The 16,881-nt window shown below is 40.2% G+C and overlaps 3 protein-coding genes across 3 annotated transcripts; all 3 read right to left on the bottom strand.

The window, feature by feature from the left end:
* Positions 1-40: 40 nt before the first annotated feature.
* Positions 41-4,718, bottom strand: LOC137884869 (caspase-6-like). The gene is made up of 8 exons (XM_068726933.1): positions 4,634-4,718; positions 4,322-4,363; positions 3,398-3,440; positions 3,067-3,216; positions 2,873-2,949; positions 2,597-2,772; positions 2,341-2,485; positions 41-1,803 (listed from the first exon to the last, which is right to left on the bottom strand). The coding sequence occupies exons 1-8, from the start codon at positions 4,662-4,664 to the stop codon at positions 1,568-1,570; spliced, it is 900 nt and encodes a 299-aa protein (XP_068583034.1). The 5' UTR covers positions 4,665-4,718; the 3' UTR covers positions 41-1,567.
* A 1,097-nt stretch (positions 4,719-5,815) lies between these two features.
* On the bottom strand, positions 5,816-7,906 carry pla2g12a (phospholipase A2, group XIIA). The gene is made up of 4 exons (XM_068727025.1): positions 7,509-7,906; positions 7,170-7,246; positions 6,488-6,653; positions 5,816-6,058 (listed from the first exon to the last, which is right to left on the bottom strand). Exons 1-4 carry the CDS (start codon positions 7,771-7,773, stop codon positions 5,940-5,942), a joined length of 627 nt encoding a protein of 208 aa, XP_068583126.1. The 5' UTR covers positions 7,774-7,906; the 3' UTR covers positions 5,816-5,939.
* An 828-nt stretch (positions 7,907-8,734) lies between these two features.
* On the bottom strand, positions 8,735-15,772 carry dnajb14 (DnaJ heat shock protein family (Hsp40) member B14). The gene is made up of 8 exons (XM_068727404.1): positions 15,593-15,772; positions 12,503-12,668; positions 11,562-11,707; positions 10,776-10,976; positions 10,537-10,622; positions 10,285-10,394; positions 9,837-10,009; positions 8,735-9,724 (listed from the first exon to the last, which is right to left on the bottom strand). Exons 1-8 carry the CDS (start codon positions 15,729-15,731, stop codon positions 9,600-9,602), a joined length of 1,146 nt encoding a protein of 381 aa, XP_068583505.1. The 5' UTR covers positions 15,732-15,772; the 3' UTR covers positions 8,735-9,599.
* Positions 15,773-16,881: the final 1,109 nt, after the last annotated feature.

Genomic DNA, 16,881 nt, shown 5'->3' with positions numbered 1-16,881 from the left:
TTTTAATGGACACACGTGAAATAAAGATATCACATGAATACACGTTTTGCCACAAAAAGACTGAAAGTTTTATAAAATGTTTTCACTCAATGGGGAGCAAAACAGTAGCTGAAATGTCATAGAGATTTGAATATACAAAATCACAACAATCCAGGACCAATGAATGCTGGTAGCTTTGTTTTTTCCTGAGTCATAGGTCATGTGAAACAAGTGTTTCAGGTCCACAGTACAGCTTTAAAAACACCTCTCCTCCCTGAGGTACTTTACACACAGGTGATTGTTGCCATGTTGGGTGCAAATACGCATTATTAAATGTAGTACTGTAAATTGCTACAACACAAAGAACGGCACAAACATGAATTCCCTTTTTGATGGAGCGAGCTTGAAGCCAAACGGCATGTTTATGTGGCACCTGGATATGAGAGATAGTACCTGTTCATTGGTGCTTATAGAGAGATGATGAAGTATTAAACCCTGATGTGAACAAAATCATGAGTGACCTGGTTGTCATGCAGTTACGTCACCTGCCTTGCAAGATACAGAACGTTGGTATTTGTCTGGCTTGTAGACGTTCCCGCAGCTGACTTTACAGTCGAGACAAACAGACTCTGAAATCTGACATTTCAAGCTTCCTCAGAGTCTGTCCAAGGCCGCCGGGAATGTCAGCTTCTATCGTCTTCTCTGCTTTTAGGAAAAACAAAAAGTCAGCTGTGGGATAAGGCAACGTTGGTGTGGTACCGAGGACGTTTAAACCAGATTAAAGCAAGCGAAAATGTGACAAAAGGCTGAGTTGAAGAACACAATTCTGTAGTTGAAAAGCAATTTTTTGAGAGTGCAAAAAAAATGTGTACTGATCTACATGGGTTGGACAAAATAACAGGAACACCTTAAAACATAATGTAATCCAATACAACAAGACCACACATCATGGTCTCAAAAAAAGTTATAGTGTTGTAAGCTGAACGGAATCTTCACGTTGGACTTCTGGGGCCAAACTGGTCATCAGAGAAATAATGATGGTAGATATTGGCAAAAAGTCTGCAGAGTATTATAAACTTTTGTTGTGTTGCATTACAACATCTACTATATGTTTACATTTAGACTAGTGTAGGAAATCAGTTTCAGATGGGACTAGATAAACCAGTAAATCAAATACTGAAATGTGATTTCTCCTCAACAGATACTTCTGGATTCTCTGTCTTGCAAATGCAAAAAGAACCTCCAACCCCTTTTATAGACCAGGTCAAGGTTTGACCCACCCAAGAAGTCTGCTTTCTTCAGAAGAAACTTAACATGATAAAAGAATGTTTTCTTTTATCATGTTAAGTTTATTCTGAAACGTCATTCGATTTCGAATGACGTGAGGTTTCAGAAGTGGAGTGAATAGCGCATTTGAATAGAAGTTGTTCCTGTTATTCAGTTAAGTACTGATTCCACTGTAAATACTACCAATTAGCTGATTGTTCAACGCATGTGTGAATAATAGTGTTCATGAGCAAAAATAGATTTAAAAAACAAATTCTGTCAACTCTCCCAGGAGACACTGTTTGACTGAGGTCTGAAACTGTTACTTTTTTTGTCGGAAGTAAAGTTTCTTGGTGAGCATAGAAGCAAAGCAAGGTACTTGCTTCTTCCCAATGGCATTGCGGTCACTACTGTTCCCAACACTCCTCATCGACACCTTCCTGTTGACCAGCGTCAGTAATTCTGTGAATTCAAGGGAGTCTCCATACTTTTGAAGCAGCTCACACAGATCCTGGACATACCAGGAGCCGTTGATGGTCTCCCGGTGGGAATAGTAGCCTTAACAAACGACACAGGTGACAGGACATGATGGTTAATTACTAATCAGCACAAAAGACATTCAAAGTGATGTATGGTGGACCCGAGAGCTCAATGTACGTTAATATAATACACGCAAATAACACAAAGCACGCTAAGAAAACATCGTCACCAAGCGGATGACACATGCGCAGCATTTAGAAAAAATGCTGCAAATCGAAAAAACACCAAAAACAGAGTTTTTTTGTCCGTGCTTTTTGCTTTTTGCTTTATGCAAAAAGCAAAAAGCACGGACAACAACGGCAAGTAAAAAGTGAGGCACGTGGCTGGGACACATCCGTTGTTGCCACGGTTTGTGGCTTATGAATTTATTGATCTGACAAAATTATTAATCTGACAAAATACAACTAATTGTGAAACGGGCTAATGTTTTGTTAGCTTGCTAAAACATTAATAGTTACTATTAATAAGTTAAACTAGGTAGGTTTGACATGACTTATTCAATTTTAAATGAAACCACTGAATCATTTAGTTTTATTTGTTTATTTATCTGCTCACCTTCAGCCACAGAGTAGCACATGATGAAATCAGCCCCAGCAGGGAGGGTGTATACAGCGCTGGCGTCCACCACCACTTCATTCACCTCGTTGTCCACAGCATCACAGGCAGTCACTGGATCATCGTGCTTGTCTCCGCGGCACGCCTAATGACATACACAGTCACCGTCACTCTCACAGAACCTCGGATTTCTAACTAAAACAGCTGTTTTTATGCCACATTCTGCCGGATTCGACTGGGATTAGTGTGCACGTACCTGTAGTATAAAGATCTTTGGCTTTCCTACGAGGCTCTTGCACTTGTCTCCCTTGAACAGGGATGTGATATTCTGAATGCTGATCTTGCCGTCGTAGGTGTACACATGATCGTTCTCGCCATGGCTCAGGAAGACCAGCAGAAAGCAGTCTGCCTCTGAATGGTTGTCCTCGGCGGCTGGTGGGACATCAGGTATTTGTTAAACTTGCTACTGAACAAGTAAAATGCAACAGGATACCACATGTAATAATAATTAAGTGATCAGGCATATGCTTACCTTCACTGATTTTATCTAAAACCTCCACCTGTTTGCAGTTATCATAAGCCCTCACTTCAAAGTTCAGTTCCTTCAGTCTAAAAAGAGGGGTGAAGGAAAGTCTTACAGTCACTCAACAAGTACAGACAAGTTTGTAAGCACATAGTTGCAGAATACAACATGTCCTTCTCTAGCAGCTATCTGCGTAGTGATACCTTTTCTCCAAGTTGTAGCGGTCGGCGTTGGTTCCGTGCCTGTCATTTAACCCAAGGCGCCAGAAGAAGCGCTCCTGGTTAAAGACGAGTGCGAGGCCTCGTTTTTTGTTGTCCATCTTGTACTCCTCTGCAGGGTCCAGAGCTAAAGAGCTGTTTCATAATGACAAAGAGCACAGAAACAAAGACAACATTAGGTGCATACTGGTGTCAACTATCCAGCTGATGACTTAAGATAAGATAATCCTTTATTAGTCCCTCAGTGGGGACATTTACAGGATTACAGCAGCATATAGTATCGTGACATAGTAACTAACAAGAAGAAACAGTTTACCTTCTGATGAAGGCATCAGTCTCGGTTACGTTCTCCGTGCGTGCTATAAAATACAACACACGCATGAATACCCACACAACAATGTAGAATATACTGTAATCACTACACAACATTGCACTGAAAAGTCTTTTTTAGATATCACAAATACTCAGAATATGGGATTGAAGTTGCCAAAAAAACAACACAGAGGAGCTTTTCAGGTTTCTTTGTTCAGCAGCACAACTACAGGTGGTGCATGCATTGCTCCACTGCTGTCGATATGGGGGTCAAGCAGCCATTGTTTCGTCAGCTTAGAGTCCTCGCGGCCCTCAATAGCTGGGTGACAGGTGAAGAAAGATGGCAAAGGCTGCTAAAAGAACAGAGGCCAAAAGTAACACCTCCACACCCCATCCTACAGATATGTGGGTCACACTGGCTGTGCTGAAGGCAGCACTTGGAAGGTATTATGTGACTATCTACTATTATCTGCTGCAGTCAGTCTAATATAAACAGTGTTGCAATAAAATCCTACCTTCATAAAGGGTCCAACACTTTTTTGAATTGAAGTGTAGATTCGACTTAATGGCCATTTTGGATGCTGTACGTGGAGCAGTGTTTCTAATATTTAGTGTACCCTCATTGACAAACACGCTGGGTGGACAATTGTACTTTGCCAAAACCAACAGATCAGTTTCTAAATGACAAAGGATTCCAGGATATATGGGGCAATGACATCCGTAATATGTAGTAATAATCGAGGCAGTTTGAGTTGATGATTAATCTCACCCTCATTAATTTAACTGCACTTCTGCCTCACTGGTAATAAAACCTCGTTTGTTTCACTTTTGCTTCGGAACGTGCAAAGAAAATTCACAAGTAACATATACAATAGTACACAAACTTGACAAAAAACAAACAGTACAAGTGTGTGAAAAAAACACTCACCCGCCCTGTCTGTTGCTGCTGTGTAGTGTTTAGCAACACTTCCTGGGAAGGCGAGAGAAAGAGCAATTAAGTCCCGACATTCAGAATGTTTTCATGAAATAAAAAACCTGTTGTACTAAACATTGTGACTGTCAAAGAAGACCGGCAGTAAACTCTTATGATGGAACATAGAAAGTAGTAAAGCGAGCTTCAATCATGATACTGAGCCTTTTACATCGGGCAAGAAAAGTCGTTGTGTTTACTTTTCTAACTTTTGAAATGGCTACAACTTATGTCTACTCTTAATGACAAACGTGTGTGTAAATGTGTTACCTCTACATCTGTCTTCTGTCGTGTTTGACATGGTCAGTGGTTTGACTCCGCTCCAACTGGCACCGCAGAAAAATGAATCGCTTCGTCAAAGCAACACCGATGAGCCAGGATATATAGCCCCTCCCCTTTTTAAATCTCATTGCCTGAAAGTGATAGGCGGAGAATGCGATTGGCTCTCACGCCTGTCAGTCAAAGTTCAACAAAGCCAGAGCTTCCGTGTTCGCCACACTGCATCGGCGACTAATCAAACGTTTAAAGTACAGAAATTAAATATGTCATGAAGTTAGAGTCAGATCATACATGAGAAAATTGTTAGAAATGATGAGGGCTAAACTTCTAGTCCGGACTGTGAGTAGAATTCTCTCACATTATTAAAATAATGTCTTTTCTCTTTGATGAGGCATCAATGGGAGTCGACTCCACGCTGGATGCTGTTTACAAGAAACAGTTTGTACAATAATGTCTATGATGACAACTGACACAAAGAATTATCAGTAAAAGCATGTTTGTTTATATTTATGACACATTTAATCCACAGTGTTATCACATTGGTGCAATCCCCATCATGTGATATAGAAAAACATTTTATACATTTTCTAAAAGGGACAGACAGTATTGTCTTATTCATCACATGCTCCTATTTTGGGTTATGGGAGGGGGGACTGTGCGGTAATGTTGTATTTAACAGTATTATATGTTAAATAATTTATTGAAAGTTTACCTGGAAGTAAATACATTTGGTGTGTATTACAGGGAAAATAAAGACAAAGGTCTGAAATTGTAAATTTAGTCAGTTTAGTTTGTTGTGCTGAGTAAAAACACTGTTGCTGGTCTTCACAGGAACTTCCTTGTAAGAACAACTTCATTTACATTACTCCGTATTACCCATAATAAGTGCCAAAATACATAGTTTTATTTATTTTTTATACCACAAACCTTTGGGAATTATTTACTAACTCATAAAATACAGTGTTGGCTGCTACCCAAACATCAAAGAGCCAGGGAAACTCTGACCACCCTGTTTTCAGTCCATCAAATGACAAACACATTACACCGTATTAACAAAATAATAAACTGCATAGATATAGATATTAAATGTTCACTAGGTATCTTCACATTCACTTTGTCTAATAGATGTCTACATTTCAAAACTCCAATAAAAAGGGAGACGATGGACACAAGTCAGTGCAGGCCAAAGAAGCTCTATCCCTGAGCAAATTCGGAAAGAAAACTTTATTGCTGGGCTCCTTCTGTCAGTGCTGTGCTTTGAATCAGTCCTTTCCACAGTCTCGGTCCTGTGGCGATGTCACAGTTCCTTCTTCACTTCATACTGACACACACAAGACTCTCTCTGGCTGTCCAGGTACGGCTTACATCCCATGTGCATAACGGCGTCAAACAGCAGAGTCACTGCTGACTCACAAGCTGAGGACAAAAAAAGAAGATCATGAGTTCATACACAACAGGGGACCACAGGTGAGCTACTTTAATAACAGGTACCTGTGCTAACATTACTGCAAGTGAGTCAGAAATGTTTTGTGTGTATTTAAATACAGCATACATTACTGATCAAATGCAGATTTTATTGTTGACTAAAGATACATTTACTTTTGTTTGAGTCTACCACTGAAGCATAGCTTCTTCCCAACATTTTGTGCAAACGGTTTGCTGTATTCCACCACTTTGTTAAGAAAACTAGAATACAGACGTCATTATTTTATTACTTACACCCGTGTTTTTCCTACTGCAACATGTTAATACTCACTTTTAATCAGCAACATCATTACAAAAAAAAATTAAAACTATGTGCACAACATCTAGGAATGAGACGAGTCCATCGGCTCAACCTCTTACCTTGGACACTCTGGGCCAATCCCAGAGTTCTTTGCACATTCCTGCAGATGGTCTCCAGACAGTCCTGGAACTGCTCGTCGCAGTCGTGCTTCTCGCGGCCGCAGGTGTCGTAGCAGCGGTCATGTTGGTTACAACATTTGGTCATGGATGGGATGCCAATGTCAAACTGCAAAAAAAACAACACGTTTGTCTCTCTTTATAATGCATTTTAGAATGACATTCAAATGTTGCTGCCAGTAGGAGGCATTCATTTCCCTCAATTCAAAAGATGTGATAATGGTTCAGTAAAATATGAAAAGTAAAGTTTCAGCAATGACAAAAAAAAAGCACAATTCACTCATCCAAGTAAGAAAATTAAACAACACAATCATTGCTCAAATATGTGAAAACATATGGATGTTTGAACACAATACCGAAATCAACATTTGATAGGTAGAAAATCCAATAACATATTGACTGATATGTTGTTGTTTTTTTAATGTTAGCACACAACACTAATGGTCATTTTATACAAGAACCCCTGAAATTTGGTTATTAAAGAGTTGTTTATATATGGCATGTTTATTTCTGACATCGACCTGATTTGTTTGCAATATAAAAACATCTGGAACATCAAGAATAACACGATACGTTCGCTTGTCCAAAACAAGTAAGGAACATCCAAAACTCTCTGTCAGACTACCTGAAATCCAAACAGCGGGGAGCCACATCCGTTGGGTGGTGGGTTCTTGTATCCGGGACGAGGTGTCGACTTGTAACCTGTGAGAGAGGAGCAAAGGTGGAGATGTTTTCTTGTTCTGTCAGTTATCTTGCTTGTCATAGATAACCACATCAGTACACCATAATCAAATGGCTTACTGTGCAATAATGTGTATCTTCTGGCTCCCAAGTGTTGCATAAACACATGTATTGTTGCCTACTGTGTATCCATAGTTCTTTCTTTTTTTGACTTGACATAGCAAGGAAAAGCTCAGGGTTGAATAATAAATAATAAATAAAAGAAATAAAGAAGCTGGCTTACCATCACTACACTTATAATGACACAGCCCGTCATCGCCACCAAACAAGTCCAGTGCTGCATTCAGGTACGTGTCAATCTTGTGTATTCCGTTACGGATTGTTTTCAGAGTCATCCTCCAGTCTGGAGTCTCTGGCTCTTGATTGCACGCGGACACACCTGTGAGACATCCACAGTGGTACAAACTCAAGAGAAACACACAGACGTGGCTGTGGTAGTGCATCGTCCACTTAACGTCCGAGCCAGAAACCAGCGTTTCCCGGCGCATAGGTTTGATTTAAGGCTGGTTTATTCCTCAAAATGTTGTCTGGATAACATCTCAAGATTCACTTCTGGTTGTTTGAGTTTCTTAGCTGGCACCTAGCAGGTAAGGCGCCCACCTGCCGCAGCTGTGGATGTCGTTTCCGGGTTTGACGCTGTCACGTGACGACTGATAAACCAATGGTGATGATGTCACAAGTCGCCACGTCACATTTAGCGGTTTTAACGATTCTAATAGTCAGAACTGCAAAATCAGTAGTTTACTCAGTTCCACGTAGCACATCTCGGTATCCACAGCACGTGCAGATACATTTTTTTTAAAGTCGGTCTAATAATAATCAGATTATATTTATAGGCCTACTGCTGAAATTGAAATGTAACAGCTGACTCAAGGTGCAAATACTATATTAAAGTCGCCCGTGTAGACTAGATATGTGGGTCCACATACATTTTCTGTTAAATTCTGTACATTCACCAAGCGTGAAACACTTCTCTTGTTATGTGATTATGTGTGTATGCTCTGAAATGCACTTTCAAATTAGCCCATATCTCTTGATTTCTCTTGTCAATGTCAATTCCATTGTTTTATGAGTTAATGTTTCGGGTTGGTGCTAATATTTTTAGTACATGTCTAATTCATTTCTCTTGTGTTGGTCTTTCACAAGACTATAGAAGTGTATTACAAGGGACACACATAAGGAGGTCTCCAGTATATTATCTATAATCACAGCACTGGTAAGCAGCTTGTGCAAATGTACTTGTTATAATCCACCACCGTGCGACGCGTCACTGATGTCTTGTTACTCAAGACTGTACAAAATAGTCTGTTTCACATTTTCCATTCATCGCCACTGTAGCAGCAGAAATGTCACAACTGACGAAACTTTGGCGAATAAAAGTGAGAAAGTGTCAATTCTTTGGGGAATTGACACTTTTTGCATTTGAATTAGAGACACATATACATCCAGTCAATGGTAATAATTTTACTTTATTTAAATGATTAGGCGAGCATTGAAGAAAATCAGTTTCTTCCATAGTTTCTTAAATAACTGCATAAATTTCAAACATTCAAAAATGAAAATGTACAACCATTTATGAATAACAGTTTCAATGTCCTTCCAAGTTTAGTCCAAACCCACTTCACATTTTGAAGATGACGACATAAAATGTTCTCTAGTAGCAAAATCACAAGCATCTCCTCAGGATCCATTGACCTCCATCCACACCCGGGGGTGAGTGGGAAGCTAGAAGTAGCTGTGTTATTTTCTTTTCTTCAGTTGTTCGTGTGTTCTTCACGAAATTAATTTGGCTGGAGGACAAGCACCTCCAAACAAACCTAAAAAGTCTCTCAGATTATATTTATGTCAAGCAGATGATGCCAAAAGCCGTTTGTTGATCTTAAAACCGTGATTTGTTTGGGTTCTCACTACTCAAAGCACATGCCTTTACAATCAAGTGTCCTTGTCCATCTTGTTTCCAGGAAATTACGAGAAAAGCAGAGTAAAAAAAGAAAAGAAGAAAAAAACTGATCTGGGGCTTTCTACAGTGTGTGTAGATTGCTAACAAGGCGGTTCCTGGGGTCAGGCTGGAGTGAGGAAGGTGGTGTGTGTGTGTGTGTGTGTGTGTGTGTGTGTGTGTGTGTGTGTGTGTGTGTGTGTGTGTGTGTGTGTGTGTGTGTGTGGGGGGGGGGGTTATGAGGAGAGGGACATTTCAAAACTTCAACAATAGAGCTAAATCATTTCAGTAAGTTTTTGCTTCTAGTGTAAAGACTCTTTCTTAAAAAAACATGAACATACACATCTACTAATTTACATGTACACGATCTAAAAGCATTCATCCTCCTCTGAATAGGTTGTTTAGTCTGTCCAGCTCCCTGCAGCTGTCCATGGTCATAAGTTCTGCCTTCTTGCGCATTCTGTCGTCCCTGTAGACCTTAGCAGCGTACAGCAGGTCTGTTTCTGGATGAGACGTGCAGAAAAACAACGTGAGAAAAAAAATAAAAAAATAGTGCAAAGCAGAAACTACTATTGAATTCAGTAAGCTAGTTCTGAGGGTGCATTGATTACTCACTTGTCTGTCTCTCCTTCCAACAGTTATTTCTGACATTAGATACATAATCGTCCTCCACACTTTTCTCAATCTGCTGCAGCGCCGAGCCCTTAAACTCCGACTTGAAATCTCTAGCGACGTAGTAGTCGACGTGCAGGTTTTCTGTCTGCCGTTTTACGGTCTGACCTGTGGACCTGGAGGAAATAGTTGAAATAATAAAGTTGTTGGGAAAAATACTGAAGTACATTTGTTCCCCACAGATGTCGCACCCTGAAGGTGTTATAGGACCAGGTTTACTGCGACACCAGGATGAGCTGCTTCTGTCAAGTTTTTATAGTACATAGTGGTTGTCAAATGTTATTACATTAAAGTGAATGTGACATACGGTTGTTATTAGCGGCCTATAATTGCAAGCAGCAACAAAGTTTGCCTCAGCGATGAAAAACAGAAAATGTGTGTGTGCACGTACGGTCTAGAGTAGAGGCTGTAGGGTGGAGGGGAAACCATCATCTGGCTCAGTATTGACACTAAAATCAGGACCACGATGGGCATCAGCTGGATAAACATTGAGAAACCACCCTGGAGGCAAACACAGTTCAATGAGTCCTTCATTTTCAACAACACATGATAATGTACTGGGAAAGAATGCAGTTTCTATAGGTGCACATCATTTCAAATTATAACGTACATAAAATGTTTAATACACTTTTTTTGTACATACATCTCCCCTTTCTTCTGTTCTCTCTTGTCGGTTGTCCGTCTGATGGCTATAGCTTGTTCTGCTGTTGGTGAAGGTGTGTGCACTTGCTGTAGACAAAAAAAATATTATGACTGAGGTCTGATACAAAGAATATGGACCATGTTCACCAATTACACCTACACACAAAAGATCAGTATTCAAAACCACATGTTCATGCTGTTCTACATTAATGAAATGAATAATTGTATTGGCTCACTTACAGGAAGGGAAGCCACCTCCAAAGAACATGTTGAAGAGGTCCTCAGGAGTGATGTCGGCCTCAAAGCCCCTGTGGAAGTCAAAGCCGCCTCCTCCTCCTCCTCCATGTGAGTGACCCGGGCTGCTCGGCTCCTCTCCTCCCGTCAGGTCATACTGCCGTCTTTTGTCTGGGTTGCTCAGCACTGCGTATGAATTACCAATCTCTGGAGGAGGACCCAATTGATGTATCAAGGAGGGGAAGAAATTATGGACATACATTATTTCAAGTTACTAGGCTACTAACTAATGGGACAGGCTCCTCCTTCCAAAACACATGCGGGTCTATAATTCATTTTCATTCTTATTGTGAGCCAATGAACACATCAATATTTGTAAATATGTTCTCTTACATTGGCAGTAGAGATGGTTAGAATCATGTTTTGAGTGGAGAATCCCTTTTAGATTTAATACTGTGACATAATAACGTCATTGCAAAAAAAAACAAAAAACCCATGATGTAAATTTTAGGTCATATTGCCCACCCTTAATCAACAGGTTAAGGTTCCCACCCAGGTTAAGACTCGTCGTTGTTTGCACTGTTAGCGCCGTTATCTGCTCGCCACCGGCTCAACCTTCACCATTTTGAGAGCCGTGTGGAGGGAATCACTAAATCATAGATATACTCTAAATTTCAAATTCATCACATTGAAAATACAATGCTTAGATATTCAACATTACATTACATGCAGTATTTTTATATTACACGCAAGCTACATTTAAAAATCGATCAGTTGATAGTAATGATTTACTTTTAAAGGCCTCTGTTGCTCCAGGTGCGTGGTTTTTGTCTGGATGGAACTTGAGTGCTAGTTTCCTGTAGGCTTTCTTCAGCTCATCCTCATTGACTTCTTTACTGACACCCAGCACTTCATAGTAGTCCTTACACCGCTTGATTCTGAAAGAAAGGGACAGGAAGTGGAGCAGCTGAAAACAATTCAGTGGATCTTTTTGACCACAACAGAAAGGCAGATGAGAAAAATGTTCTTAGTTAATCATGTTAGTTTATGATTAGAATTTGCTGTAAAACTGAATTTTACTAAACGTTAATGATATGCTCATAATCACGATATAAGTCGATAATATTAAGTTATCATGACTGGAGTAAGATCACTAATGAGGTCACATGGGAGACATTTTTAATGTAAACTGGTGTTATTTTTCTTAGAAGACATGATGCAATTTTTAACCCACTGAAGCTTCCCCAAAGGATTTTATATAAAAACACGAGGGAATAGAATGCTTACATATGTTCAAGTGCAATACACTGGTAGGATTACATAATGACAAGCAGCATGTTTATCCTCTAAATGCACTCAAGTTGCTATTTGCAACTCTCTAGGATACGATTGAGGCCATAGGCCGACTGCCTGTCTCTGTCTGTAGTCCTGTCTCGTGGTCTAAAGCCATTGGTGGTTACCTGGAGTCGGTTCACACCGCTAAACGTCTCTCACTTTCCCTCATGTGCAAGACACCGAGCCGACGAAGTTCCCATGACAATTAGTTGTGTGTGCACAACACTGCAGTCAGAGACTACAGTGTCCTCCTGCAGCCACAGATCAGAGGGCTAATCAAGTATGATGGAAACAGTGCTGCTGTCACTGGGCCAAATGTAGGATGGATTGCAGTACCAATTAGTGTGCAAAGAAATACAGCATGAAAGGAAAGAGCCAGTGAATCCTAAAGTTCTCACCTTTGCACACCTTCCACTTGCTCTTTGTTGAAGCCTTTAGAGGAGTCCCCTCCTCCAGACTCTTGGCCTTCCCCGCCTGGCTGTGCACCAGTGCCTTCTGCTGGTCTCCTACGATATGCACCGTTACCCGCTGAGCTCCCATTCTTTGTTAATGCGTCCAACAAAGCTAAAGAAGACCAGAAGAGGCGTAAGATTATTAAATGACAAATTGTTACCTTCGGTATCTTATGAGTCTCCAAGCATTTCCGATTTGGTGTCAAGATTCAATACAACACTCTAAATGATATCACATATATACCGCACAGCTTTACACAAAGTACTACAGTTACTTACAGTTGAAAAATGTTCAAATAGATAAAAATACAGCACTCAGGCACATTGTCAAATGCCCAATCAGACCCTTCAATAGGTCTTACTTTAAAGATCAGTCAGTGAATGATCTTTAAATTCATTCACTGAACCTCAGTAAGGAAAACCAAATTCGGGACAGTACAAGGAGGCACTGGCTTCAGTCACCGAATGAAGAAGTGTTTCAAGTACATGGATGGAGAATACATAACTTGCAAGTACATCAAAACCGAGAGGAAGAGTCATGCTAAAAGTCAACATTGTGGACCGGTTCCAGGCACCTATTGGGGTGCAGTGAACAAAAGGGCATGAAGACGGTTTCTCATTTAATTAGTACTATGTTATGTGTTATAGAGACAGGATTGTGCATTATCAGCATGTGTTGCAACATGCTATAGAACAAAGCAAGACAAGTGTGGATGAAACCTGGCTTTACAGTGTCATGTCAGCAGCTCATTTATAACCGGATTAAGATGACGATTGTATTAATACAAAATATTCCCACGGTGCCCAAATGGCAGGCAGTGATGAGACTTCCAATTCATAAAGAATGCTGGATTTTAGTCAGTGTTTCATAAGGACCTTGATTCAACTGTTCTTATCTTCAAGCCTTTATATTTACTCATTTACACAATTTGCAGTGTCCTTTCAGTAGTCAGGCTTTTCACACAGAATGCGACGACGGCACCACTGCAATCTGAAACCCATTATTTCCAACGGCTTGCGCAGCTCCACAACGGCTTTTTTTGCTGCATTGAGCAAAGCGTGAGCGCTGAGCGCAGCGCAAACCACGTCCTGAGTGAAAGGCACTTAAGGGTCAAGTTTGCCATCCATGAAGAAAATATGTCGGTGATACAAAAAGACATACTCAAAGACAGTACAGCAACAGTAGAGCAGCCCAATGATCTCTCTCTCTCTCTCTCTCTCTCTCTCTCTCTCTCTCTCTCTCTCTCTCAAATGCTTTTAACTGTTCCTTAGTGTTCATTAATGCATTAATCATCATTATGCAGTCACGTACAACATAACAAGCACACAACCATGATCCCTTTCCCATAGCACTCTAGACTACTTCACATGTTGACAAAGACATATTCACTGTATTTCTGTGCATATTACTCAGCATGCTTTGGTCATGCTGACTCGTATGTTTTTGCAGAGGCAACAACCTTATTTGCCCACACCGATCAATAGTTTAATATATTATTAATTTGACCAAATACACTCCCTCTTGGTGCCATATTGTGATATGTTATGATATTGACACCCTGTTACAACCTTCCCTCTTTAACGCGAACACCTTCACAGCCGACTGGAAAATGCTGGGTTGATGGAGCCAGTTGATAACCAGCCTACTGATGCCAGATAACTCAAAGACAGCAGGGCAAATATGAACATGAGCCGTGATACGGGTACAAACCCCCTCCACGTGAGGAATGCTGGTGTACAGGTGCCGTCTTGGTCTGCCTTCTTCTGTCAACCCCCTGTGTGTGGGATGTCCTGGATTGCAACATTAGGAAACACACTCCCTGGTCACTCACCAGTTCTTCCCCCCTAAGCGATCAGGATTGTGAACTCTAGGGAACCCACACAGTCCCCTTACTCCTTTCAATACACATATAACTTTTCTATATAATATATATTTCAGCTCCTTCCACATTTTCTAAAGCCATGTCATTATACATTCTCTTTTGCACATCCTGCGGTGTGCACGTTTATAGTAAAAATCCATGACTTTCCTTGACATTTTGCTCAAATAACTGAAAACGGATGAATGGAATTTGCTTATCTTAACAGCAGATTGGTGTCCATGTGTGTGCTGTAAAGAGACTTTTAGTTTTTTTCAAGGTCCTGCTTCAAACCAGTTACTTTTAACTGACCAAGTTACAATTGAACAACTGAGAAGCTCCTGGTCATCACTGTCAAAGTCGATCTATACCCTGTTACAGTCGCTCACAATACTGCATATAAAAGAGCCTTTTTAGAGCTAACATACTTTGGTCAGCCCCATCCTGACTTAGAGTCACACCTGTTTCCTCTCTCAGACAGGTGTGTGTCCCGGATGAGCCTAAACTCAATCATTCAATTAAAGGATTGCAGTCGTAGCCGTGACTACATCCTCCCTCTCCTGTCTCCACTGGCTTGTTCTGCCCTCATCCACATCCCAAACAAACCCACGGTCATTACGCACACAGCAATAATACCATTAGGTTAAGCCAACGTTTATTCACTTGAAGTGAATGTGAAATGACAGCTATCACAAATGCTCTAAAAGGTCAGCTAGTCTTCAAGATGTTGCAATGAATGACAGCTAGCATTAACGTCAACCACTGAGCCAATGACGGCTTGATGGATCGATGTTCCACGACTCGCTACCATCGCTGCACTGGTAGCTGCTAACGTTACAGGCTAACACCTATCCACGTACCGTCACCATGTATAATCCACATTAACTGAGAAGTCCGGTGTAGCGAAGCGCTGGCTAGTTTAGCTAGCACAATGCTAGGCCCACAACTTCGTTAGCTAACGCTAACTCGGATATGTGTTGCATTATTTCCACGTATTAAATACACCGTTTATTTTCGACTAACGTTGACCAATCGTGCAAATATGCGTTGAACAATAGTAAACAGGTGAGCTGCTGTGAGACGTGAGTGCTGTTAACAAACGTCCGCTATGCTAGCTAACACTTGGTGAGTGTCAGTGTAGTTGTTCCTTCTCTAGGTCAGTCACCAGCAGCCCTACCTTTGGCTCTGTCCGTCGGATACAGCTTCTCTGCTTTGATGAGATACTTGGACGCTTTCTCTTTATCTCCGGCTGTGAGGGCTTTCGTCGCTATATTTATACATTTTTCAGCTTCGTCTCTGTTCCCTTCCATCTTCATCCCTCTTCCTCCTCCGACCGAGTCAGCTGATCGTCTCACTCACCACGTGGTCCCCAGGCACTGACAGCAGAGTCCAGTGATACATGTAACGTTACAAATAATGTAATAAGGGAGGATTAAAACATTTGAATCAATGGTAGAAGTGCTAAAAACATATATTTTTTAATATGGTTTCACATCCATTTTGAAATTACAAAAGTGTCTTTGTAGATGTCAGAATATCATAAACAAATACTGTAATACTGTAATATGATATTAACCATAATTTGACTCCGCATGACTCCACCTTGTGGAACAACAGAACTATTACAATTAATAGGAAAACACTTGTTGAATTAAAATTGGTATGATAGTACCTATTGTTACTGACCTGACCTGGAAAATTGTCAAATGTAAACTTTTTTTCATGATTATGCAAGAGACAGAAATATTACAATAAGAGGTAATAATGTAACAATCACAAATACATTTTTTAAATATTAAAAATGACCAATATCTCCAAAGGCCAAATAATGAAAGTTTTAAATTATCTAATTTAAGTTATTCATTAAAAATCCTTAAGTAAACACACAGAAGTAAAAGTTTAATGTACTCAAAATCTAAAGTACTATGAACTAAGTACTTAAATATTCTCACTAGCAAGCCGATACAGTGATGGAAACTGGGCAGGACAAAAATCATATTGTAATCACAAAAGACGTCCACCATCACTCAAAATACAGTAGAGGTGATCAGAATGACACAATTTTCCACAGTGCTATGGCAAATATTAGATCGTTATCCATATTTAACCTAACATGCAGTTTCCATAAAAACAAGAAAGGATAGCTACCAGCCCATTTCTCCTTATACACTTGCACAAACACACACAATTCATTTTGTATTTGGTAATGTATTTATTCAGAGTTCAGTGATCAAATGTATCAACATTTTTTTATGTGCCTTACATTTTGTGCCAGCATTAAATATAGGACATCATTTAATTTATAAGTTTTATTTAGATAACTTAACAGCAGACTTATTCATACTGCACAGAAAAAAAAGATTGAACTGTTATTTACAAGACGATTGTTAGCTGTAGAACAGAGGTTACCAACCTTTCTGAAACTGAGAGCTACTTCAAGGGTAGTACGAAGGGCTACTTGTTTGA

This window comes from Cebidichthys violaceus, unplaced genomic scaffold (assembly GCF_023349555.1).
Source record: "Cebidichthys violaceus isolate CVI_PGR_0920_01 unplaced genomic scaffold, fCebVio1.0.p SCAF_4, whole genome shotgun sequence".
Lineage (NCBI taxonomy): Eukaryota > Metazoa > Chordata > Actinopteri > Perciformes > Stichaeidae > Cebidichthys > Cebidichthys violaceus.
The sequence above is the reverse complement of the archived record's forward strand: the minus strand, read 5'-3'. Positions and strand labels throughout refer to the sequence as shown.